The sequence below is a fragment of the Hylaeus volcanicus genome, chromosome 4 (assembly GCF_026283585.1).
Source record: "Hylaeus volcanicus isolate JK05 chromosome 4, UHH_iyHylVolc1.0_haploid, whole genome shotgun sequence".
NCBI classification, from domain to species: Eukaryota; Metazoa; Arthropoda; class Insecta; order Hymenoptera; family Colletidae; genus Hylaeus; species Hylaeus volcanicus.
The window spans coordinates 27,124,597-27,151,604 of NC_071979.1; the positions used below are offsets into that span (position 1 = coordinate 27,124,597).

Sequence of the window (27,008 nt, forward strand, 5' to 3'; positions counted from 1 at the left end):
CCTTATAGACGCGCGATGGGAATTCGTTTCTTCTTTTTTTTTTATATATATATATATATATATATATATATGTGGAGAATCGATAAAGGAAAACGAGAAGCAGCAGTCTTCTTTAACCTTTTCAGTGGTATGGTTGGTACGCACGGACCGCGTATCAATCGAACGCCATAGCACCGAAATGGTTTTATACAAACGTATCAGAATTCTAATTAACGAGGCTCGTACTATTAGCCTTTGATTATCGCACTTTTTTGTACGTTTCTTTCTTTTTTTTGAAGAAAAGAAAAATTGTATCATAGGTCATTGCAAATTTTATCGTGCATTACCAATGGACTGTCAAGCGAAACAACGATTAGAACGAACGAAAATTGAGTTTAATCATTTCTGAATAACCGTTGGCTGATGTTTAAAGAATCTCGATTCGAATTTAAGGCGACGATTTTAACCGATGACATGTTCTTTTTTATTATCCCTGGAAAGATCGCTTGGCAGTCTGTTTGTTAGGAATATTTATGCACTATTGCGTATTTAAAGTGAAACGGCGTATATGGCTGAGTAAGCGGTAACGATCTAGTAATTTAAACGTATTATTAATTAATCCATGAATAACGGTGCGACCTCCTTATCGATAGAACGCGATGTCATATCTATCATTCGTCACAATTCGATCGGTAAACGTTTCTCGATCGAGTCGCGAATTGTTCAATCGCTCACGATACACCGTGTCACTCGTACAAATTGCGGTAGAATTCTCGTTATTCAGTCACCGAAACGATTTCGAGAACGGCTGAAGTTCCAAAGTTTCCAAGGTATCTACTTTACCTTGCGTCGGTTCTCGAGTCGTCGAGGTGGTGTCGAACATAGAAACGTAATTTTGCATTACTCCGTATACCGTAAGCTAGCGTAAACGACTAATTATTAACGGGGGGAAAAAGAATATCGTGTAACGGAGGCTACGATCATCTTTCTTCGTGTCACACCGTCAAAAACGTGGGTCTAAACACTTCCGATTTTTATAAAGAATCTCTCTCGAAGAAACCTCGACGACATCTTATCCACCGAGTATGGTGTTTGATATGCCTCGACGGTCTCCTTGTCAGTGCTTTCGACTGTGATTTTTGTTTTCCGACGTTCTGCAAACCGTTTATTAATTTATTAACCTTTCCGCGAGCCGCCGGGTAGTGATCGTATTCGACGAAGAAAGACAACGATACTCGCGCGTATCGTTTGCTCAAAAGAAACAAAGAAACTCTTTCGTACGATTTCTCGTATGGAACAGGGCTGAGACTACTTGTCTGATTTCTCTTAATCGCATTTACGGTATTGACGACATTTTATGCGACGTTTGTACTGTCACGAAAAGCGATGGATTTACATATTTTTACTACAAGCACGATCATCTTGGCGCCACTTATAGAAAAGACTCTGCTAAAGTGGCGAGAACATTTGAAAAGCATTTAGCTAATGTAGTCGCGAGGTGTATCGACATTTAATTCGAGTATCTATGAAATATTCGAATAGTATCAGCCCTGATATTTAAGTACATTAAATTCTGGCGGACAGATGTCCATGGAATTTCGTTTAGCTCGATTTTCGGTTAGTTTCGTAGCATTCGTTTCTTCGTTCTTCGGGATAAGAAATTTGTTTTTGTCGTAAAGATTACATGGATAGGGAAGGGAAGCCTCGGTACTCTATCTCTGTCTACTAAAGCATCAAGTCAGACTCGTTGAGTTAGCTTTGTATATTACGAATTTCTAAAACGTTTACAGCTGTTGTATCACGTATTTATACAATTTATATATTATATAACACTAGTATAACGATAAAATATTACAAGAAAATAATTGAAAGCTAAGTGACTTGAACCGAATAAAGAGTTAATGTTGGCAATCCGTGCAACTCGTGCGCTGGTAGACAAAGACGAATAGAGTACAGTTGGAGCCATCCCTGGGTCTGGTTTCCCTTTCTCTATTTACAATATTTCTATGGTCTTCATCCATTCGCCAGTCTCCTTTCTGTCTACATTGTAAATTACATACTTACAGATCTAATGTTCTTTCTTCACTCTTCTTCTTCTTCTTCTTCTTCTTCTTCTTTTTTTTTTTTTTTTTTTTAAATCGATTCGCGTGTTTTGTACATTACGTCGTGTCGCATGATGTGGGAAACGAATGTTTTTTATCGGTGAATCAGAGAGGCAGAGGTGAAGCGACAACGCGAGTAACAGTAAATGAAATCATTCCAGTTTTTTCGTGCAAGTGTCCGTGTGTAAGTAACTGTTTTTTACCTTTTCTCAACGACTTTTATGTGCAATGTCGAAAGCTTACACAGAAACACCTTACGAGGCATTTCTTGGCAAAGAAATTGCACCGGAATAACCAATGAATTGTTGTTTGCGAATTTTTCGAATTTCTCAGATACGATCTACGATGAGTTCACCATTAAATCGCACACGATAAACGTAAAGGTAAACTTATTATCGAAGAAACTAAACTGAAATGTTATTCCTGCGAGAATGTTCAGAAATGCCTCGATGGTTGAAGCCTGTGCGAGAATGTTCTGCGAGCACGTTTGGAGGTTCTCCTTTGTACATACATACGTACGTTAGTAACGATGTTAACGGTAACTAGTAATGCGAACAGGAAAAGTTAGTTGTAGTTGCGTGTTTGTATAGGTGCAAAAGAAGGAAAAACAGTGGTAGGAAGCCCTCGTCATTCATAATAATTAATCGCGAAGACGACGGGGAATACCAGCGTGAGATTATCAATGTATTTATATCGTATATCTTCCACGTCCCTTTTTAACCCGCTGCCAACGCGCTACTTCATGTGAAAGACTATCGTAAAAGTCGTGTTAATGTATAGATACATTTCACATAGGGATGGGCAGAATTTTATTCGGGTAACAAGTTTCACAAATCAAATCAAATCGTCGGATAGAACAAATATGCTTATATGAATAATCTATGATCAATCGAACAAACAAACGTTGCAAGTAAATCGCTGTATTATTTTTTTTTATTCGAATAATATTTTGTCCATCTCTGTTGTCAACGAAGTGCAACGCTCAAGATGTTTTTTTTTTTTTTTCATCTTCGTTGTATCGAGTCGAACGAGCGTGAAAGAGAGATGATTTTATTTTATTAAATATGGCGAACATTGGAGTTACACGAAGTTTGAACAAACAACGATATTAAACTTTACGATTACTTCCTTTTCGTCGGAATTTTGTATCGAGTTTACAAAAACTTCTCCAATCGGATGTTTGCGTGCAATTTAGCGGGTAAAGTGGAATGGCGCACAAAATAACTTCAAAAGTAAATAGTAAAAACATTACTATCTTTTTTGTAAGACCTTTATGTACATGTATTGCGTTTCTCCTCGTTTCGACTCGAACGACAAAGAGTATGCAGATATTTTTGTTCCTGATGCGCCGACGAAACCAAATGAAACTTCTTTTCTTTTGTAATCTCTGTATGTTGTACAACTGCTGTGGACAAAGTTATAAATATTATAAATATATTATATATATTGTGTATAAGTTATAAATATATGAATGTTATATATTTATAACTTATATATTTATACATACCAATATAGACACGTATATAATCAAGTGTTTATCATTTATTGCTCCTTCCCATGGTTCTACTTTGGAACATTTTCAGTAATTCTTCGTACTGAATTACTGTCGCGAGGTTTTTAATCATGTAATCAGTTAGTATACCTTTAGTTGGTAAGTTAATTTTTTTAATTTCCCACCATCTCCTGGTACATTTCCCTTTAATTTCCCTCCATTTCCTGGCTTATCACCCTTTAATTTCCTCTTTATTTCTTGATACCATGCCCTTTGAATTACCCTCTTTTAAAATTCAAAATTATTGAACGCTTTATCGGAACTGAATCTCTGAGATGGAACCTTGTACTTTCGAGCTTTGCAACTTTGTTGAAGTTTGAGCGGATCAATCTGGGCGCAGAGTGTGCCCCTGTGAGAATGCAGCCTACGGTAGCCTGTTTGTCGGTTGGTTGCCATCTCTTAGGCGCAAGGATGACCCCTGTATACGGCAACCAGTACAACTATGTTGAATAAAATAATACTTAACAAATTAATTGCAACTGTAATCGTATCAATTACTTACCTTCTGCATTCGAGTTTTGTTTGGACTATTTCAGTTGGGAAAGAACCACCTGGAACCACCTTAAAACAATGAATGCAATAAGCTGATTCACTTGACAAACGTATCTTACAAAATGAAAAGGGATTCCCGAAAATAACACACAATATTTATGCAATATAATATATTGTCACAGATCGCTTGTTCCTTAGACCTCCAGTTTACGTTCTTTTGCTTTATTTAGATCCTAAGCTACTGCTGTGTTCGTGTCGTGCCATCTTTTCATAGACACGCGTGTATAGTGACTACACTATATACTCGCAATCGTTCGATGGCTATCTTTCACAAGGAATTTCAAGTACAAACTGGTATTTCGTAGACCCATAAACATAAAAAAAAAAATAACGATACAAAAACATCGTCGAATTCTAGTAACATTTTCTCTCGGTCTTTTTCTCAACTATCCACCTTACTTACTTTTGATTAATTAATTAATTAATTAGTAGATACTTATTGTCACACGTGCCAGAGTATCTATCGAAGCCATTCGTTTTATAGTAATGCAAAAATATACGACCTTCTACCTCGTGCGCTTTACAACTACGTTTTCGCTTTGTTCTAAACTGTAATCTAGACAAAATGCTACAGCTACCAAGGATCGACCAGTCCATACCTCGATAGACACCCTGGTGAATGTTCCACGGGAGTCTTTTCATCGTTGAAATGTATCCCTTAAAAATGATAACGAACAACAGAAACTATGTGGACGATTAGCATCGGGGATACATCCTTCCACTGGTACGATTGTGCAAAAATGAAAAGAAAATATTAGACGATCGCTGATTATAAAGCAATTTTGAGGAGTCAGCGATCCATCGTGATCCGACAGACTTTAGACTTTCAATTCCATTTTGATATTCGATAGCGATTGATACATTCAGAATGCTTTAGCTCAGACGAATCACCGAGGCTAATTTTCAGAATAAGGAGAATAACAAAGTATTTAGGATCCTATGCGGAGGCGCAACAGGACGTTTCTTAGGCTATAGCCAAGGCAGAAGGAGGTGGAGTGTTAAAGTCACTCTCCCAATCACGATTACAACTTTTATATTAAGTAGATTCACAACTTCTAAAGTGTCTCTCGGAAAAATTTGTCTATATTTAACGATAACTTTGACACGCCAATCGATTCTGCTCCGACTACAGGCGAGATCTGTTTTCAAGAACACCCTGTACAAAATACTTGGTCCTAGAACAGTTCAACTACCGATATGCTGCAATTTTGTCTCTTTTTAGTCTTAGTGTTCCATTATCATTTAAATAGAAAGTTTATATTCAATTGCAACTTTTTTTTTACACAGAAGAACACACGGATAAAGTTTGGATATAGACAAGAAACCAGGGTTTCCTGAATTCGACGATTCGCGAAAATCAACGTGCGCTTTAGAGTAAATAAAAATCACAGTGCGTACAAGCATGAAGGTGTCGACAATGGGGCGAGATAAACACATTAAGTCTTAATTCGTACAGGACACAGTACTTACTGCCACGGTGTCAGACGGTTAAGTGATTCGACTAATAAACGACTCGTATAAATTGAACAGGACAAACTTACGAGCTGTGTCGAATGTATCGCCTAAGGATTATTCCTCTTTTTATAGCGCAATCAAAGTATCGTACGTGAAACATGGATTCCGGTGGTGTCGTTGCTGCTACACAATTCTTAAACATAGTCACCTTCATGGAGATTAAAACGCTACTACCTTTTCATAGGGTCTGTGCAGCTTTTTTAAAGAATTTACTTCAAATTGTGTTTTCAATTTTAATTAAAACGATAGAACGTTATATTTGTAAGAAACATAGTTTTAAGTTTACAAGTTCGAATTAGTAAATTAAATCACTTAAGTCGTACATTTATAATACATATAAATCTATTCTTTTCATAAGAATTATTCCCATAAAAAATATTGTATAACTTCATAAACTATTCGAGTACTTCGGTTGCCTATACAGGTGGCCGGCGCGATTCATTCTCAAAGATGGCGGCCTCGGCATCGTTACGGAGGCTTTCTATGGTTGCAAACCTCCGTAACAAATTCATTAAATAGAGATCAGTGTTCACCATGCATACACGTTTTGTACAGTAAACGGAATGATAAATAAGGAACAAACTGGAATGAAGATTTAGAATCGACTAAAATTGTCCTATAGATTTACGAATAGAAAAGTATAAAAAATCTAAAACTCGAACGATTCACGCTCATAAGCTTGCCTGCAATCGTCAATTTACCGAAAATTCTCGCGATCGCAATTAACACACACGTTAAACCTAAACGTTTGAATAGCCAGAGTCATTCGAGTGGTTGCGCATTCGGACTATCTTTTTCTCTAATAGACAAAAAAGATCTAGCCAGTGGTTTAGCAATGAACAGTCTCCGTTAAAAGTTGCTCATAGAGCGCGGTCCAATGAGTCCATGGAAGCACGAGACACACGCGGTGTGTACAGACTATGGGATTGTAGTACAAGTTTCAAAAATATTAATTATTGCAATTGAGCGAATTGATCTGTTTCATTTGTAAGTTTTTCTTTTCGAGAAATTGCAGATGTCGATGGACACCCTATAGACATGTACATATGCGTGCCTCTTAAGGCTGGTACTACTTTTCGAATACTTAAATACTATTAAATACAAGTCTAATTCAACTGTTCAACCAAACATTATTAAAATAATAGGTTAGGTTCAAAATGTTGTGTGTTTAGGTTAGGTTTTAAATCATGTACGCGGTGTTCGAAGTTTCCATCAAATATCCGAACAGTTCCAGTCCCCGTGCCAATACCAGTGGCAGTAAAATGCGAATACAATATTATTATCGGTATTATTATTATTATTATTATTATTATTATTATTACTATTATTATGCGATGTTGACAATCGAATGCCATCGCGTAACAATTGTTACGAACCTTCGTTTCTCGATCCCTGTGTGAACGAAAATGTTTTGAACCGTAATCGGGACCTGTGCTCGATGTTGTTCAATCATCGCGAAATGAAGAGGAATTAAATAAACATAGATAATAAATTATCGACGATATCCTGGGCTAACGAAATCTACTCGAAGATGAATAAGACTCGAAACGAAGGATCGCATCGCGAAACATGGAAATGGTACAGCATGGAATGAAACGAAGCAATAACATCGGAAACGCGCGTCCAGCGGAGGAGAATACTGTGTGTCTTCTCGTTGAACATTCAGTGATGCCTCTTTAATTTTTTTATTTGCGTCTTTCGTGTTAGTACCTTCGTAGTCACTGCGTATCGCCGTTATCATTATTATTATACCTCCGCTGGAATCGTTTTGGTAATACATCACCGCCATGTCTTGGTGCCAGTGTAACGAGGTTGACATCCAGACGAGAAAAGCAGACGTGGATTTGTTGAGCAACTTTCAAGGTTTTGTTGCTGAGCATTCTGATTAAATATGGCTGTCTCTGGCCAGAACGCCCCTCCCTCACTCGGAGAACGATTAAACGAGTAGCTTGAATATTGAAATAATCTTTGGAATAAAGTCTTATCGTTGAACTGAAAATTACAAATCGTTTTAACGTGTGTATGTATAAAAGGAGTTTGATTTAAATTTTATAGTGCAATGCAGGTCCAACCTAGAATCGAATTTGAGTTAGGAATATCTTCCGTATGAAATAAATATTTTACATAAATCTAGGCGGATAAACGTTCTCCGAGTGTCCTGGAAAGCCTGTCCCATTTCTCGTTGTCTGCAAGCTGGAAGTCACCTCTATGAAGGCTGACGACGCATTCTGTCTGCGGTTAAACCTGAGCGGCTTTCGGCTTGCCGACCACCAGCATTATCTTCTGCAGAAACTTCGTCACGCTTACTGCAAACGAACAACATCAGAAGTTCAATATCTTGTCTTAAAGAAACAGATGGTTAGTAGACTTTTATATTCGAATAGTTCAACTCAATAAAAGTAGCAATAGAAATTTTATTTCGCGATTAGTTCCACAGTCATCCATAGTACATTAGGAACAATTTTTTACTGGTGCACCGTGTGAGAGAATTGTGTAAGTTGGTGTGCGTAGTGCTTGTTCTGTGAGTGCAGCGTGCAAAAATAAACATTAACGATGTTTCAGTAAACTCAAATTAAACGCGATCGTTAAGGGACGTTTGAGACAAAAATAATTGAATGGCTGCTTCAGAGATACGCGAAAGTAAAAAATTGATTTAAAGACAGCGTCACGAAACTAAATTAAAGACAGATTAACAGAGTGTTGTTACGTGTATCTTTCTTGAAAATATAATAAGACTCACGAATACTCACAATGATTATGTATCGTGCAGATCGATTGAAATTTGAAGTGATCCCCTTAATAATAAAATAATTTGACGAATGCATGCAAGGTGATCGAGAAGCGACAAGCTGCTTAATGACGATTTTTTTTTTTTTTTTTATAGAAATTAACGAATGTTAAAAGCATGCACGACATGACAAGAGTAAAATTATGTTAGAGTGTATTCTGAACCTTATTCTTTGGTCCGACGACTACCATCAGCTTCTGCAATGTTTTGGTAACGGCGCCTGCAGGAACACAACGGTTAAACAGAAACAAAACAAAATGGTCCATGTTTCAATTTTCGTTCGCGTAAAAAATTTAACTAATTCTTTAAACGAGATAAGAAAATCGTGTCCAATGTATAACTTATTAAAGCAACTAACTAGAATGACATAAAAACTCAATGTCGATATCCTGATAAGCTAACAATGGAAACATCAATTGTTTTACAGAAATTTTATTTTATGTTAGAAAAAACTTCAACTTACAGACTCCTTTCTGGAAGAACTTTGGCTTATTTTTCCACGCGATGAAGATAAAGTACACGGGCACGGACGACAAGATCATTAGGCAGCCGTATCCTGAAAACAAAAATATTAATAGATTTGAAATTAGAATAAAATAATAACGTTTAATTTCAAGTTAATTCAAGTGTAATTAATTACCTGTCTCCACTGGGCTAGCGTACATAGGCACAACAGTCACGAAAATGGTAGCAATAATGTATATTACTGGGAAGAAGAGGTTCACTTTAATGGGCCTAGGCAGATTCGGTTGAGCCCATCTGAGCCAGGGTAGACAGAGCACGGAGACGCCTATGCTCAACTGTAAACAAACATGAAACATCGTAGATGTGAATAAGATCTCATTACCATAGGAGCGTATAGACAACTGGATGACGGCTAGTGAATTTTACAAAACCCTTTGCAGTTCAGATTTTCTGATTTCAGTACAGTTTTGTCGAGTCTCACTCGACATAGAACAGCAAAGGGTTAAGATATAATTTAAAAAAAAAGCTGTACAACTCGAAATGTCTATCGGAGTCTATGCATCAAAGTTGGCCGCGTTTCTGCTCGTATTTGAACTGGGACAATACTGTCAATTACACCAAGCAACATGAACTAATTAGAAAATTATCACTCGTTCGGTCTGGGTTAACAATTCGTGATGGACAGATACTCGTGCTACTCGACGTGGCATGCGTACACCAATGCTCGGTAGATTTCTTAGAACGTAACGAGGGGTAATCATGCTAATTTTGTTTTGGTTCAATTGGACCATGCAAACGAGTCTGCACATAGTTGCTCTAATGCGGGATACGAGATACCGTGTTCACGAATTACATTATATCAGAAGTAACTCGGTAAATTGTATTACGTTTTGCACGAATTAAAAGTGAGATACCTTCAGCTCTACACCATTATTTTACAATTCTGACAATTTCTGATACATAACTGTATCGAGAAGCAATTATAAGTCACGTGTTTGGAATGTCATAAAAACGTGGTGGAAAGGAAGAGTAATTACATCTATTGTGTAACACACAACGTGTCCTTGCGGTAACTCAGGGACACTATTTCTGGCGTTAATGGAAAAACGGTCTCCAGGGTGATTGGAGATTGTGTACTTACCCAAGCAGCAAAGCCGACATAATTGATCAGAGCATAGATGTCGGAAGAACAGAGGTACACCATGGACAAGAGGGCCTGAAACAAACCAACGAACCAGATTTCAATTATCGTACGCCATTGTTCCTTCCCTCGAGAAAATCCTCGACGGTTCTGAATAGTTGGACGCAATCGAAGCGGAAAATTGCGCGAATAGTCACAATAGATTGCAAGTGTCAATCTTTAGGTGGCGATTTCCAATGGAAGTGACCATAAGTACACATTTCTTTCAACGCTAGGTTTACGAAGCACGGTTCTTATGCTGAATTTTTATCCACATACAGAGTATGTATGCCACTTAAAAAATCTACATGTCAGAACTGTTAGTGCACGTCCATGATTTATTATCAGTATATTTTCACTCAAATTGTCCGTGTAACGCAAATACCAACACACCATGCAGATAACGGCCGGCGTTGGGGTGACCCTCGAGGTTTGAATCATGGTCAATATTTCAGGCATCTGACCCTCGCAGGCGCCGGCGTAGAAGAGTCGCGAGGACGTCAGAAGAATTCCATTTACCGCTCCGAACGTCGACAGTGCCACAAACACGGGTATCGTCCAGGCGAACATGCCGAAGAGACGATTGGCGAAGGTCTGCAAAGTAAAGAAAAATAATTTTTTAAATCTAATTGCAGTAATAGTGTTTCGTTACTGAAAATGATTGTGGATATTAGTTTCTTCATCGGTGACGTTAGTGGCAATCAAAATAATTCTCTTTTCGTTGTATCGTCTAATAAATTCTAATACCGTAACAAGTACAAATATTTAGTTTTATATGAATTACCACTGCCACTGCCTCGCTTCCCAGAACCTCCACGGGGCTCAAGGTCGTGTAGAAGGCTACGTTTGCGCAAACGTAAACAAGCGTGACGAGCACGCACGAAATTCCGATAGCTCTTGGTAAGTTTCTGAAAAAATAAAGATAAGAATTATTAAAGGTACTCGATTTGATTTAAATAAAAGAAAAATACTAATTTCATCAAGTATTTCGGTATCGTTTAGCGGTGCGATTCTCTTTTGTATTTCTGTGCTACCCCGTGGATAGTTGCATCGATCCGGATATATCTCGTTAAGTTGAAGAGCAGGTTCGATGATCGTTAAATCGATTTCAATGGATTTCAACCGAGTGGCGTTTTGTGACGAAAACGTTTGACCTTGAAAAGCATAGGACGCCGGAGCATGGGCCCTTTCATTTGACCTCGTGTTAAAGTCAATAGAACCGGGCTTTGCGACCCCTCTCTTAATTAATAGATACACAAGACCGGCTGTTGCAATCGCTGTTAATGGTTGCGCGAGATTTCAGCGGAGACCGGGTTTAATTGTTTCGATTTGTCTGAGATGATCGTATTTTTTAAACGGAGAAATGCAAGTAAACCAACGTCAATGCGCATAAACGAATGTTGCGTAAACTGCATTTCTCAGACAAGCAATACACACGAAACCGAAAGTGGACTACAAAGCTTCCATGTGGCGCAATATTTATTATCGAGGTTAAATCACGTGACGGCACGTAGTCGTTCTTGCAGAATTGTTAGTATTTTATTTTACATGTTTATCTTTTATTCTTCTTTGCATATCTGTGCTGAAAAATGTTGGCTTAAAAATAAAATACGTATCGCGTCACGTGACACGTGAAGCTGTGAAAGTGGAAGCGATATAGCTAATGTATTCTTCCGTGTAGTTAACAGTATTTAAATTGAACCTTATCTGCTTTGCACAGCGGTTGACGTAGTATTCTGTATATTTAATAAAATTGCTAAGCGCAAGATAGAATAAATAAAATGATAAAACGTAAAGGAAAAGTAAGTATCAACGAACTGTAACCTTTGTTTCGAATCGCGTTGAAATTCATTCCTTAGTTGCAAAACAAAACGTGATACCGTGAAGAATCGTTGAACGCTTATAAGTATTTAGCAAAGTGAACGATAGGTTGCATACTTGACGGGGTCCTTCAGCTCTTCGATGATGAAATTCAAGTAATTCCAACCATTGTAAGCGAACAGACCCGAATAAAAGCTCAGCGCTATCGACGTCACTTCCGTGTTGGTGTTCTCGAACGTGAAATATTGCGTGTGCCCTGCAAGCACACGAAAGAAATCGATCAAACATAACAAATTCCATAGTACACACGGCTCATCGTTTTCTATTCGCATGACGCTTCCAGCAAGTAACAGAAGATCATTCTGGATCAATTTTTATTAATGAAAATAAACAACATTTTTTTTTTTTTACTTTACATTTTAAAATTAAACTATTCGTGAAAATTATCTGTGAAAATTATCCCAATGATTATTGTTAGCATAAGGTACCCTAAGCATTGACCGAACGTTTACCTGTTTCTATTTTCTTCTACTTAAATCGAGGGTAAATGTGTTTTTGATATAAATTTTGATTTCCATGTAAGACTCGTTCGGGTGAGAAGCGATGACGACGCTTACTACAGAAGCGAGACAACATCGGGAGACGCAATTTATCGTAATCAAAGGAGTTCTTACGAAGACGTTCGCTGAAAAGGGACCATTTGGAGGACTGAATAGGTCAATTTAAAGCGATTCCTCGGGACGCAACACCGTGCGCCTCGAATCGTCCGCGTGTTTAATCCACCTTTTTGATTGGGCAATTTGTCTCGTCCGGCAAGCGTGGAGACGCCTAACTGTCTTATGTTACCTCGAAGAGTAACGTGGGTGGTGAAACATTAACGCGAGGCTTCCTCGTTCCGTGACTAAAAATCATCTATAGAAGAGTTTCCTTATCTCGTCTATTTAAACTGATAAAGTGAAATCATATCGAACGGAACAATCGTCCGTTTACACGCGCGAGGGAAAGTCGATCTGTCGTAAGATCGGTTCAGTCTTTGTCGCGTATCAGAGCACAAGAAAACGATCGAGCAACGCCACAAGAAACGAACGGTTACGTGGAACACGAAACGCACGGTGGTCTCCATCCCCTTTTTCGCGTGGATAGCGATCTATATCTAAATCGAGAGTGTCGATGTCGTTGAACTCACCGGTGAACAGCTGACAACCTCCGGCGAAGATTATGATGAACAACGCCAGGAGCTTGGCGTACGTGAAAATGTCCTGCACCCTTGTCGCCCATTTCACGTCCCAGCAGTTGATGAACGCGAGGATACCTGAAATAATCGAGGAAACGTTACGAGACTCCAAACGTGTCGTTCTACGTAAAACAATTTACGTACTCGAATAAAATAAACAAACATCGAAACAATATTTGGAACAAATGATATGAAACCTGTTCGTAGCATTAGAATACCTATAAAACGTTCCAATATCGAATTATTGGAATATATGTCTGGCCTAGTTGAGAGATCCACGGTCTCTCACGTGGAAACGAACCTCCTAATCGGTCCGTGCACTCGTTAATCGGATTCATTAGCCGTCGAAATTAACCGAGGAAACCTATCAACGTGATTGCGTTCGATGTTCGCGGGCGGTCGCGATACTGGATGACGTATCACCGCTGTCTCGATGACACGCATCGCTCGAACGCTGCCACGCGACTATCAAACTATAAACAAAACTGTTCGATCGCGCTCGTGCCGATAGGAGAGGGTGACTGGTCGATAACGAGAAAGGTACGATAATTCGAAGAAATCGGGAAACGTTACGCGCAGCTTTTTTCGGGACGAGTTGACTCGATTACACAGGTGAATTAACCGCAAGTTACACCTGAGGTAGTTTAAATTTTCTTGATCGTTTGCATCTCATTATTTTTATTGATTAATTTTTATGATTAATTTTTACGATTAATTTTTACGATTAATTTTAGTAAAACGATGGAGTTTTCTTGATAATTCTCCCAATTGATTTCCAGTGATGCATTATACGAACAGTGGAAGTTATTACCTCTAGATCGCTATTCAGGTGCAACAATGGTGTCGCCGTAGCATTGTCTAGTTGTAAGTATAAGGACAAAGGAAGAGATAACGAATAAATCGAAAGGTGGTGAAGGTGTCGAGTCGGTTGGGACTGTTTGAAATATAAATATGTTTATAAAAGAAGAAGCACGGAAACTCCGACAACGACCAAACCTCCGCTCCTCTGCTTTCAACCGGGCAACGGATGGATGAATGACATTAGCGTAAACATTTTATTTTGCAAAACCGGTTGCATGAGCTGGCCTGGCGTTTCAGACTGACTGGCACCAGTCCAGTCGAGCATGACGTCGGTAGGGATAAAAACGAGCGTGGATGGTTATCGACCTGTTCGACAACGACCGAGGCAAAGGCAACGGGTGGTTTGGACGATCCAGGTCACGATGTTCGTAAATGTATCGCCAAAGATCCCACGGACTCGATACGGTTACGATCATCCCGTGGAATACGCGTTATGATCTCTTCTACGACGGAGGAAGATGTACGACAGGGTTACCGGCCATCGTTGTGTAACAGTGTTACGTATTTACTCGCGTGTCGAAATTTCTGATGCAATCGGTAGCGAGTTTTACATTTTTCGTGCTACACGTTGCATCGAGGTACTTGGAGCAATTGCTTCCTGGTATACGTACACGACTTCAATTACATGCAATGCGTTCAAGTGCTGTAGTTTGTGTTGCATGACTAACCAATGCGATACAGGAAGGAGAGATTATCGAAGATATTTAATTTTCACATACGAGAAAGGTTGCATTACGCTACAACTACGCTTCCTACTTCTGCATTTTCATTAAAAATCAAATTCTCACGGACTCTAAATCAAATTCTCGTTACTGTACTCCTGCCAGCGATGGGTTAACGAACTATAGACCGACAGAGGAGCCTCTGGCCGAGGAGTTTGAATTACTCGGAAGTTAACAGCAACGATGGCGGTGGCCCAGTGTCAGAAACGCCTTAAGTTTATTGGCCGGCGACGAAGCACGTGCAAGATTCCACCTTACGAATGCGTATCGCGGTGATCGGGGCCAGACACGTCCTTGGTTGTGTTCGTTGGCAACGTCAAATAAAAGTAAGAAATGTCGACTGACGCAACATCTCGAGGAATATCGCGAGACTCTTTCCGCCCTTCCCCTCCGTGTCCCTTCTTTCTGTTACCCTCCGTTCCTCCTACGCCTTGGAACGTCTTGCATCGTCTGCACGTCTGCCGTCTGGTCTTGTCCTCCTCCTTCGTCCGCGTCTTGTTCTTTTCGCCTCGTCTTTCATGTCCTCCTCGGCGAATTATACTGTTGTGCCCGCCAGTTGACACGTTATTAGAAAATTACATTTAATCGTAATTGGACGTGATTGGTACCGCGGTCTTTTCACACGAGCACTGCCGGATTCTCGAGACGCCAGGACAATAGCCCTTATCCGGGTTTGGTATCCACCATCTTGATCCTGTGCGGTGGTAGTCGTCCTAAAAACCTGCCTATGCACTGCCACAGATGCTACAGTCGATTTTCTAATACTTCTTCGCTTCCAATTCGAAACCAACAATCCCAAAAAACCCCTAGGTACTGATCCGTTAATTTTCAATCGGCCACTTTCAATTTCAGAACCATATGTCTCGTTAATAACTTGTTCTATTCGAGAAACTTAATTACCTTCTCAAGAATTCACGAAACCTTTCGCGTCAGCAATTGAAAGATCGGAGACTATGGACTTCCATTTCGTTTTCTTTCGCAGGAAACCATCGTCCACTGTTCGTCGAACGACTTCATCGGAAATTAAACGGAACCCTCGATCTTCGCGAAGAGTCTCGTTTCCGTCTTCCTCTCCGAGCGTTCTGTCCGCAGTTTTCGACATCTTATTACGTCGACAGACGTGATTCTCCGTGAAAGTCACTTCCTGCCACGGAGAGAAGATTACGGTCTGCTTCTGCGGCTCTAATTAACATCTGCGTGTTCGATGATTGGTCCCGCGAGAAAAAATGTAAGAAGATAATGTGCAATTTTGCATAATCGCCGCTGGTGATCGATGGAGTCATTTGGACGAGGACGAAACCACTTCGAACGAAATATCCTCGTGTATACTGCAACTATACCGTCGTTAAATTTTCCATTTCAATTGTCCAGTCACTCGAACCCCTTATCTAGGAAATATGCACCGACTATGTTGCAACTAAACTATGAAAATAAATGAAAAAATCCTCCATAAAATCAGTACGCATGCTAATGGCATTTACACGCGCGATACTACTAATAGTTTCGCTAAAAGATGTTGCAAACATCATGAAAAACGACCTCGTCGTAAACGCGTAACAACTATTTTCTCTCGCCGTAACAAAATGTACGTATCGCGAGTAAAAAGTATTCGCTTTCAATTACAGCGCAGATAATTGTCTCGTAAAGATAATTAGTCGCACGGTTAACGATTGACTTGTGACGCGGTTGCGTTATTCGCCGACGACAAGAAAAAGAACTATACGAGCTGCGAGATACCAAAAGACATTTCTGCGGGCACGTGTCGGATGGCGTTCGCAATTCTGTAAAACGATACGCACAACGTGGTCTCGATATCGAGGCGGAAGACAGCGCCAACCGCAAGGGGAATGTACGTGATATCTCCTTCCCTCGTCGGCGTCAGATTCTCTAAAAAAATATGTGTCTTCTGCACGATTCGAGGTGACCTTTACGTCTGTGGATCAATTAGCGTTGCGTACTTTTTGTTTACACGTTTATTGGCACAATGATGGAACTCGGCAGCTTTGATTCCATTCGGCCATTTTCATTTGTCTCGATGGTTAGATCGCGATTATTAACCAGCGCAAAAAAAATTGTTAATTGGAGCTCCGAAAGGAAACAAGCGATTCCCTCGAGAAATCGTCGGAAACTAAGACAAGCTGGAACGTCGCAATTGCCAAGAGCACAGGAAAAACAAAGGATACAAGACCGGGATTACTATTGAGAGAATTATAAATTGTTCTCGTAACGTGAGCCGTGGTATTAAGTCTGGAAGCTCCCAGAAGGACGCTGAAGAAGAGGCTTTTGTTTAGGAAGGATCGGAGACAAACAGGCTAGGACGAATTGCGGCCACGACTGCGTGGACTCGTTACAAATATTGCCCGCGTTCTTTTTTTTTTTTTTTTGTTCTAACAGAAATAATACTCTTCAGCTACAGAAATACTCGACAGCGAAATTTAACTTATTTTCACTCATGGTGGAAAAAAATGTTGGAGCGCAGAGGGTTAACAGAAACAGTCGACGATATTGTGTGGTCAGCACTGATACCTCAAGAGTTCTCAAACCCGTGATGTATGAAGTATAGTAAAATTGCATTATATCTAAATGAATTTAATAATTTTACTATTCTACTATACTATACTGGATAATAAAATCGTACTAAATTTAAAATTTAAAATGTAAAATTCTCAGACGGCGATTAGAAAGAAGTTTGTACAATACGTTGCCTAAATCTGAGTCTTCCAATAAATTAGGGAGCAAGAATGCGTTGAATAAACTTGAAGGAAGCGATCAAAGGGGGCTCGAGGTCTGAATGAACCCGGGCCAAGATAATAGGAGAAGCTGAATAACGTTAAAGCAGAGAGAAAGTGATTCGATTAGCTGACAATCCGACCATGAATTATTCCGGAACGACCTTTCAATCATAAAGGACACGACGACGGAGTTCTCGGAAGAGAATGAAAATCCAAGGGTGCCAATCGGAACAATACGAGGAGGTTCGACTTGATGAAACGACACAGGCATTGATTAAAGCCTCGAAATAATGTATTTATCTACCCACGAGCTTGATTTCCGTGAGAATAAACAAACCAAGGACACGAATGACCCAATGAAGTCAGTATTACTGTTTACTTTCGAAGATAGAGAGGTATGTTTAAGGCAGAAGTTGTTTGATTTCGTTGGGGGAGCCTAGAGATATTTTTAAAAAAAATGATAACGAGAAATCCGGGCACTTTTGGAACTGTACTATTTAAAGTAACTATTTAAAGTTAGGATATTCTATGGTTCGTTGGAAAACGATGAAAGTAATTTCTGTTATTTTCAAATAGAAGACCAAAATGTTACTCTGAGTAGCTTGTTAAATTTTCGTTTAACATTAAGTTTGCTCGGGTAAGTAGTAAGATAGCGTTTCACTTACATATGCAGCAAGCAGCGAGTATCCTCGTCGCCTCGTCCGGTGGCGAGCAGTCTGGAAACACTGGTTTCAATACATAAATGCTGAAGGTCAAGGCCACGATAGCTTGACTACAAGGCCGCACTATCATACACTCGACCCAGAGTCTGATGAATGCCATGAAAGGTCCGAAGGTCTCCATGATATACGCGTAATCGGCGCCCGACTTTCTGATCATGCATCCCAACTCCGCGTAACAGTATGCGCCCACCTGTTGTGCGATCAGAAACCAGTATACGTTTTATGGCTGTTCCGCAGTCTATTCCGCCACTTAACCATATCGAAACCCAAGTACAAATAAATAAACGCAATAGAAACGATAGTAAAATTGCGTTACATTTGAATGAATCTTAAAATTCCTTGCATTTTATACTATTATATAAATACACTCTGTGTTTCTTGGCTGAGACCGTCTTGGCCACGAAACAACCGAATGAAATTTCTTATTTCCTCGGCCAACGAACTCTCGAGAACATGGAAGCTATCGATTGTATAATACGAGAGGATTGGTGTGTACTTACCGTGGAGAAGATGCCGGAAGCTATCCACACCAGGAGGCTCGCGTTCACGCTACCCGTGTAGGTGAGGACACCAGTGGGACTAACGAATATCCCAGAACCGATAATGGAACCGACGATCACGGTCACGCCGTTCATCAGGGACATCTTCGCTTCGAGTTTGATCTCATCGCTGGGTTTCTCGGCGATCGGGACCGCGTCGTACGGGCCCTTCTCGCCATCCTTGATGCTGCCCGACTTCGACATCCTCTCTGAAACAGATCGAACGCGCAATCCTGTCGATTCATCATTTGAAAATCGCCTCCATTTTCGCTCAATTTTCTATGCAACGAATTGCTACCGCATTACGAGAAACGTGTCGAATGATTTGTCGCCGCTTCTCTACTACTACTTCATCGGGAAAAGGTAACCGATTCAGTGGAAATACTTTCGTGAAAATATAATGAAGAATATATAGCCACTATATCTTTTTCAAATTATGTACGATCCCACAGAACCTTTTACAATTACCCTATTCTCCACGAATTTGAATTATTCATTTCAATGAGAGCTACTATTTTTTCGTCGCCTAACAGAACCAGTTCATTCGGACACACCACCTGTTGAACAACCCCGAACAGCATAAGAAAACCATCCTAAGAAAATAGTAAATTCGAAACTTCGCGAGCCCTGTAGCCCTTTTACTCTACGCTCTTCCGATTCATTAGATGAAAGCATCGTCCAATCTGCAACCGGGAAACGTGTTCTCTTATCGATGTCCCAGTTCTGGGCGATCTGAGAAATTCCCTTCCTAGGAATTTCCCTCGTTTCTCTGAATAATGCATCCTGCCGTCCTCGTCCCGACCTGCGGTAGTTCTTGCTTTCGATAGCCAATTTTTACACCGCATTCAAGCTACGCAATCGTTGCTCCAGATAAGAATAAAATACGCAGACAATCCTAAAAGTGGTCCGAATGGGGTCGTATTTCGACTTATTTTCACCGAAAGAATAATATAACGAATTTCACAATTTATCTTTTAATAGATACACTGTTTTATTAGAACAGCAAAATCTTTCTCTCCAAAAAGCGGAAGGAATGTAAACACGCTAAATTCGCGCCAAGCAATTTTTTCACCGTGAGACGATATCGAACCTACGCTAATCTAACTTAATTTTCTCGAAATACCCCTACATCGACGATCCACTTTCCACCACCACAGTTTGTTTGCTGTCACTCGCTTTCCCTGATGTATAAACGTAACCGTTTCGATAAACAAAGATTACAAACGTTACAATTATTAATTAAACAGTCTAACGCGTTTATCGAATTCGAAATAATTCTTTAAAGATCGAACGTCGAGTTACTGTACATTTGCAAACTGCTGTCCATCCCATCAAAACATTGTGCAATAAAGATACGTATACCAAGTTGTTTGTCGCTTACTCGAACTTTATCTATCTGTCTTATTTCTTTTCTTCTTTATTTTCATTCTCTGCAACTTAGCATCTTTTACGTAGTCGAACTTTATCCATCTTCCGTAATTATCTATCTTTTCTTCTTTATTTATTCGTTCCGAGTACGTTAACTCGAATCAGATGTGACTTTCGCGGACAGCTCGCGTTTATCACGCCACTCGACGGGCCCCCCGTTCTTCTCGATCGTCCAGACCGACCAATAACGTTCGCGAACGTCGAAACACACCTTTCTATCGCCTGAGCGAACTCGCGCGCAGGTGCAAACCAGTTTCTTAATCCCGTAATCGTCTCTATGATCGTTTCAACCGGCATTTAATCGATGGATTCCGTAAATTCCCTAATTGCTTAGCAGCACCGTTGACACGTTGAACAGTTGTTGCTGGTGAGAAAGGCGAGTCACGGTCACGCGCGGAACTAGCGCAACACGTTGTCGATTCGATTATCGAATCTTTCCTTTCCTTTATAGGTTCCGTGACCGCGGCCAACGGACACAAACGAAAGTGGATGGACCAACCCATGACAAATCGAATACTTTTTATAAATAGGACAGTCTTTCTGATATGTAAACGTACCATAAACTTTAGCGAATATATCTCCTAAATGTATCTCGAAGAATTTTCAACATTTCCGACGTGCTTTATTCTATACATGTTTAAAAAGAAGAGTTACACTTTATGGAATAAATTGTAATTGTAAAATTAAACTTTTTACGTAACCTTTTGTTCTTAATTTTTTTTTTTGATCGATCCTCAAGACGCCGAATTATCGCAAAATTCTACGATTCGCGGCAGATACTTTTAGAACAAACAACGTTTCATGGTATAAACTATTCTTGGATGGCACGGAAGCTTTTACCGGACTATGGTCGTAAACGTGAAAATTAAGTGTCTCGCGAAGAAATTTTATTGCATACCTTCGACGTTCTATCCGTTCACCTAAGAATTACGAAATGCTTCATGTATGTCAATGTCGAATAAAGGGCATCGATAAAGGAATTAACAACAAATTTTGATTCGTCTGAATTTGCACCAGCTCATGCGGCTTGTTCCAATCTAATATGTTAAGTACGAATTAGCGCGATTCTATGCGATCACTCGAGTGGAACGATGTATAATTTAACTATCAATGTATCCTATGATTTTTTGAGCTAACGCGGTATTTAGTATAACTTTCCACGATCTCTCATTTCTTTTTTTTTTTTTTTTTAAATAAAAAAAAAGCTACTTCGTACGAGATAAAAGCATAGGAAGCAAGTTGAACTTTTTCCCACGTGAATAAGTAATCACGTTATTCGCACACGTTGTAATGCCATTACCATCCGTGCGCCGTAAATATTTCACTTTAATTCCCTGGCTGACAGCGCACTATTGACCCGTAATTTACTGGTAGCTAGTTCAAACAAAACAATTTAATTCTCCTCTGCTCGAGATCGCTAAAAGTATTTCAGGCTCTGTTTGAAAACCACTGCTGTACACATACTGAAAGTTCCATACGTGTGCAGCATTCTCCTGGATCTACGACGAAATCCCTGTTTATTGGATACGCGGAAGCAACGAGACCGTTGCACGCCGATATTCAAACGCGCAAATTACGTTTCGACTTTGCACGCCTAACCGAACGAAACGACGAGCAGTAAATCGTCACCGAGAAACACATGGGAAATAAAAGCCGGCGAAAGATCGAGTTTTACGCGGGACAGATCGAGTTAAACGTAATACGACGACCGAGCGCCAGTTGTTCTTTTACTGAGCGATTTGTGCGAAAGATTGCGCGAAAAAGAGGCTACGGATCGAAGTGCATAATAACTGCATCATCCACGTGACCGCAGAGGTGGTCGTAATCCGAGAATAGGAAACAAGAGACTTGGAAGAGGAACAGGCTCTATCGAATTTTCTGATTCATCTCGGTTCATCGATGAGGAATTTTTTTAGATTACGTGTCGACGTTGCAGTATAAGATGCAGTAATGTTCCGAGATCCATAATCGATCGTCCAGTTTCAAAAGGTAAATCGCGTAAAACGTGAGTTTAAGTGTTGACGATCGCACGGTACCGTATATTTTGTCCATGTCGCGTTCGCGATACGATATCAAATTTCCTCGTGTCTCGTATTCACTGATAACTAGTCCGTCTTTACGATCAAATAATTACCCATCCACGGTCTTCCTTAGTGTGTAATAATACGCGACACAATAATCAGGAAACGTTTGAATTCAAATACCTAAAATATCTCAAACGAAATAGAGGAACTAAACATTATGTCTGATAAAAAAAAGAAGAGGGAATATTTTTCATGCTTGGATTTCAATGAACAGATTTAACGCCTGAACGCTGCTATTACTTTTGCGAGAGAGTAATTTGCAAAATATATAATGCAAACGAGGTCTCGACGTGGCGGACACGTACGCACAACCCTCTTTAATTCGAACTGCTAATGCGACAGTCTGGCAGGCATTCGTACAGCTTCGAGTCTGTTCTCCGAACGCTGCATGCATACTCTTAAGAGGGTCACTCGCGTGAATATCAACTATCGGTAATTTTCTAGATTAAATTTCGAACATTCCTATTTGTATGTATCGGATTGTCCGGAAAGTTCGTGCCATTTTTTGGTAGGTGACGTTAAGACAGGTCTGAATATATCGGAACGATATCAGAACGGACGGAATATTCAAATTGCCTGAAAGATGGAAAAAGGTTGTAAATCAAAATGGCACCTATATAACTTAATAAATTTATACGAAAATTTAAATATTCTGCGTTCCAATTTTCCTTCGAAAACTTGAATGTGCAACTCCTTAAATCGTTCAGACGTTAGAAAAGACTCCCATTTCTTTCATCGTTCTGTATAGGTAAAAAATACTTTCGGTACTGTACCGGCCTCTAGTGAAACTGCGAACCCCTTTTCAAATACCAGTTCACTCCCCACCGTTCCCCGAACAACCTTCCACGGATTTTTTACGAAACCCTTCGTTGTCACACAATGGCCGCTCGTACCTTCGTTTCTAATAAGCGTTCAAGTTCTCATCTCGCCTCGTTCGATACCTCGAGAGACTCTCGATAAAATTTAGCACACGGCCTCAGAATTTCCAGTTACGACACTGTAAGATATACTTGTTTTCGAGTCGTAATCATCCTTGGACCGAGTATCGAACGCGCAAAAATCGAACAGCTGTTGGAGGAAAAAGCTTGGCTGTAAGCTGGCGATTGGTAGACGAAAATTCGATAAAAATAGATCTTTCTCGATTCTGTGACAGGCTCGTTTTACGCACGTGCACAGAAAAGGACTCCCTAAATCGAGCACGGGGGCTCGCGAAACTTTCGCGAGGATTGCGTCAGTTTCTATTGATCTTTCACCGACTACGGCAGTCACCTTTCGACGGTAACACGACCTGTACTTAAGCATAAGATAAACATAAGGTAGCGGCCTGTTGGTGGAGCGACGTAGACAGAAGTTATTGCAAACATTCTGTCGCAATCTCTCACCTTTATTTCAGCGGTGTCCGCCATCGCTCACCCTCTGAACGCGCGACGCGACTTTCGATCGTGTGCTTTCAATAATAAATGATTACTCGAACAAGTTATGTCACGCGAGAAGATGTTGAAAACAATACGTTTGTATACTATATTAATCCTAAACACTACCGTTACGAAGCTTATACTGTAGGAGTGTCGTACTAGAAAAGTCAACTCGGAACTTGTAAATATTCCATTATTTACGCGTTAATCCTGTCCTTGGAAAACCGAAATAATTCTTCTACCAATATTTACGAGTTTATTTACAAATCCGGAATTAACGTATGGTCATAGATTGTTTACTACGTAAACGATACCAGTGACCCTACCTAGCTGTCAGAAATTGTAACTAAAGCGAATCGTGATGGGGAACACAGCATCGATCAGTTTGCGTGTAAACGACCATTGTTGTGCTAAGAGACGCGATATGCTTTGTAACGCTAGAAAGACGAATCGTTCATCCAAACGGTACTTCGTTAAAAAAAGAAATATACATCTTCGTAAAGAATCCGATTCGCGATATTCCTACGGTGCGTTTAACCGATGGAAAAAAGGTTAGTTTCCACCTCCGACAGGATAGCGTTATGGCGGACAAGAAAATCAATAGGCCACGTGGGTCGCCGACCGGGTTTTCCAATCCCAATTCTCTCATCCTACGTTCAAGAAACGAGCGACATCTCAAGGGGTGGTTTCCACTCGACCCGGGAACGCGAAATCTAATCATCGTTTCTCGTTATATCCAATAACCAAGCGTTGTCTAAATATCTGACAAACAGATCGAAGAATCGTCTCACTTCTCACTGTTGTTTGCATCACCCTCGACTTTCGATGTTAATCATATTTGCACTACCCGTCAACACACGTCCTAATGCAATTTGCAATAATTTCGACTCGATCCTCGATAATTTCAACCGTATCGGCTTGCAACTTTCAACATTTACCATGAAATTGTATTTGAATTTAAAAATGTCTAGATACCACAGTGGAATAACCAAAGGGTACGATGCAACCCCTGTGCAGTTGTTTTTAAACTAGAAAACTCTCCCCTTGCAACGCGTCTCAAAACCTAATGATACTTGTTCAAATAAATCATCAACTTGAACAACCCTTAATTCGAAACGATCGATCACCGATTCCCCTGTAGCGGATGTAAACGAAAAATTGAATGGCACCACTCACCTAAGCTTGACGTATTTTGCGGTAGTGGTGATTTGCTCGCAAAGTCCGTAAGTGTCACTGGTCACCTACACGTGGTCGATCACAGAGGAGAGCAGTCCGGCATTGACACGGAGGGCCACCCTCAGAGCATCGTTCCTCGTTGTTTCGTGGTCGATCTGGTCTTCACCAGGGGTCAGGTGAACGTGGACACCACGCACAGGGGCTGATGTAATCAAACACTGAGACACGAGGACGCGAAGTCACGAAACGTACCACGCGCGCACTCGCCGAGCTCTGAATGACCGTCCGACGCTCGTTCCGTTTGAGGGCTTTGCGCATTATAACGTGCGGTCAACGAGGGCCGGCGCATGTCGTCTGCTCTTTCTTACTCCCCTCCACTCCCTACTCCCTTATGGGTGTACATGGCGTGGAATCGTCGCGTTTATGTAGACACCATACTGCATAAACCATGGTAGGCCACCCTAAGCTCTATCGACCGGTCCATCGGTTGCTCCCATAGATATCTATGCTATACCTACATTGTTAATGAAACTTCGATACATCGGGCCTACAAAATTATTTCGTTAACGTACCAATTAAAAATCACTTGGATATAGTTACGGGCACCTGTGCTCATCGACGTCGCCAGACTAACATATGCATGTATATCGACTAAGTCTATCGATTGTCTACCGCAGTTATGTGTGGTTACGTATGGATCTCCCGTAATAGCAATAAACTATCATCTAACCGATTCTAGCTAATAATTAACGGCTACCACTGATGTACTCGATGCTAAAACGACTAAAATTACCGATTTGATGATTATTTCGATTCGAGGAAAACTGCGCAGTTTACTACCATTTGTTTACAATTTCGACAAAAGTTCCAATTGGTGGACAGCTGAATATCGTAGTTTTTGTATTCAATCGAGTTTAATAAACCTCAAATAAAACGATGCACGCGCATATTTTTCGCTCTCGACGAAAAATTTCAGGATCGAAGAGGTTAAATCGTTGCAGCAGCATATAATCGAACGCAGAGTGATCATATTACGCTTATGTCGTATAACTTTGTGCTGTCCAGCCTTGTTTTCACTTGTTGTGCTATCGAATGATGTTACCAGACACGCGAACAATCTTCGCAATCGTAAAAATTTGATTATTTCAACTCCAGAGTTTATTAACCTATTTCTACTGTTTTCGTGCATTTCTACTGTGCATTTCGACACGTTGCTGATTCTGAAGATTCGATAAACTACCCATCAAACCTAAAGTTCTAGTTTCAAGATTTTCACGAATCATATCGCGACTATCACAAAGTAAATGCTACGATTTTTGAATGGAGAAATTTGCAAACGAACTTGGCATGTCAGTAGGAACGGTATCTACGATAACAACGTCGTGTATACTTCCTCGAAGCGACGCTCAACGTCGTTAACGATCAGTACGTGCTTTTCCATGATTTTTCTACTGAATTACAATCTTCCCACTTCACACTTTTCTTCGATCACACGATTACATGGAGATATAATATTATAGTATAGATTTTATGGTTGAATTTTTCGAAACATTTGACCAAAGATATCACCCGAGTCCGATTCCAATTTTTTCGATCGATGAAAGAGTTCGCTTATTAAACGAGCAAGTGAGATCCGTACATAACCTCTTCAAGGATACGTATACAAATTGTTTAGTTAGTTTCGAAATTTCAAAAATGCCTCGACTGTTAGGACAACACAAATTACATTTACAATCTAATTTACAGTCGAAGAATTAAGATTTTAGCTTATTTCTTGTCTTATACATATATTACATATTCGCGACATGCGGATTGCATAATCTTGTCCTTCCAATTACTCTCAGCGACCCTGTTGCTCTTGTAGTCAATGAAATCGCGTGTTTACTAAACAAACGATTGTTCCGTCACGAAAAGCGTATCTAACCTTTATAATAATTGTATTACTATAATTTTGCTACTATATAAACACCTCGCGCAGACCCGTACCACTGAATTTTTTATTAAAAATTGTTGATAAAAGATCGTCGATTTTGTCGATTTAAAGTAATTATCGATTTATCCACTGGAAAATACGTGATGCGACAGAAGGAAGTCTGTACAATTCTCTAAAAAATAAACAGAAATCCAAGGTCACACACGCG

The 27,008-nt window shown here is 40.0% G+C and overlaps 1 protein-coding gene across 7 annotated transcripts; it reads right to left on the reverse strand.

The window, feature by feature from the left end:
- Nucleotides 1-50: 50 nt before the first annotated feature.
- LOC128875851 (Y+L amino acid transporter 2) lies at nt 51-25,200 on the reverse strand. 7 transcript variants are annotated; one of them, XR_008456900.1, is made up of 12 exons: nt 21,657-21,957; nt 18,726-18,973; nt 18,169-18,415; nt 13,141-13,266; nt 12,072-12,210; nt 10,918-11,041; nt 10,527-10,727; nt 10,095-10,169; nt 9,129-9,288; nt 8,952-9,044; nt 7,773-8,006; nt 51-7,692 (listed from the first exon to the last, which is right to left on the reverse strand). XR_008456900.1 is itself a non-coding variant. In XM_054121789.1 (12 exons), exons 1-12 carry the CDS (start codon nt 21,679-21,681, stop codon nt 8,004-8,006), a joined length of 1,497 nt encoding a protein of 498 aa, XP_053977764.1. In that variant the 5' UTR covers nt 21,682-21,948; the 3' UTR covers nt 51-8,003. The 7 variants fall into 7 exon arrangements, 6 of the variants coding, with proteins under 6 accessions (XP_053977764.1, XP_053977765.1, XP_053977763.1 ...); XM_054121789.1 differs by adding an exon at nt 8,653-8,708 and having other exon boundaries at nt 51-8,006; nt 21,657-21,948; XM_054121790.1 differs by lacking the exon at nt 21,657-21,957 and adding an exon at nt 24,868-25,200 and having other exon boundaries at nt 51-8,006.
- Between the last annotated feature and the right edge of the window lie 1,808 nt (nt 25,201-27,008).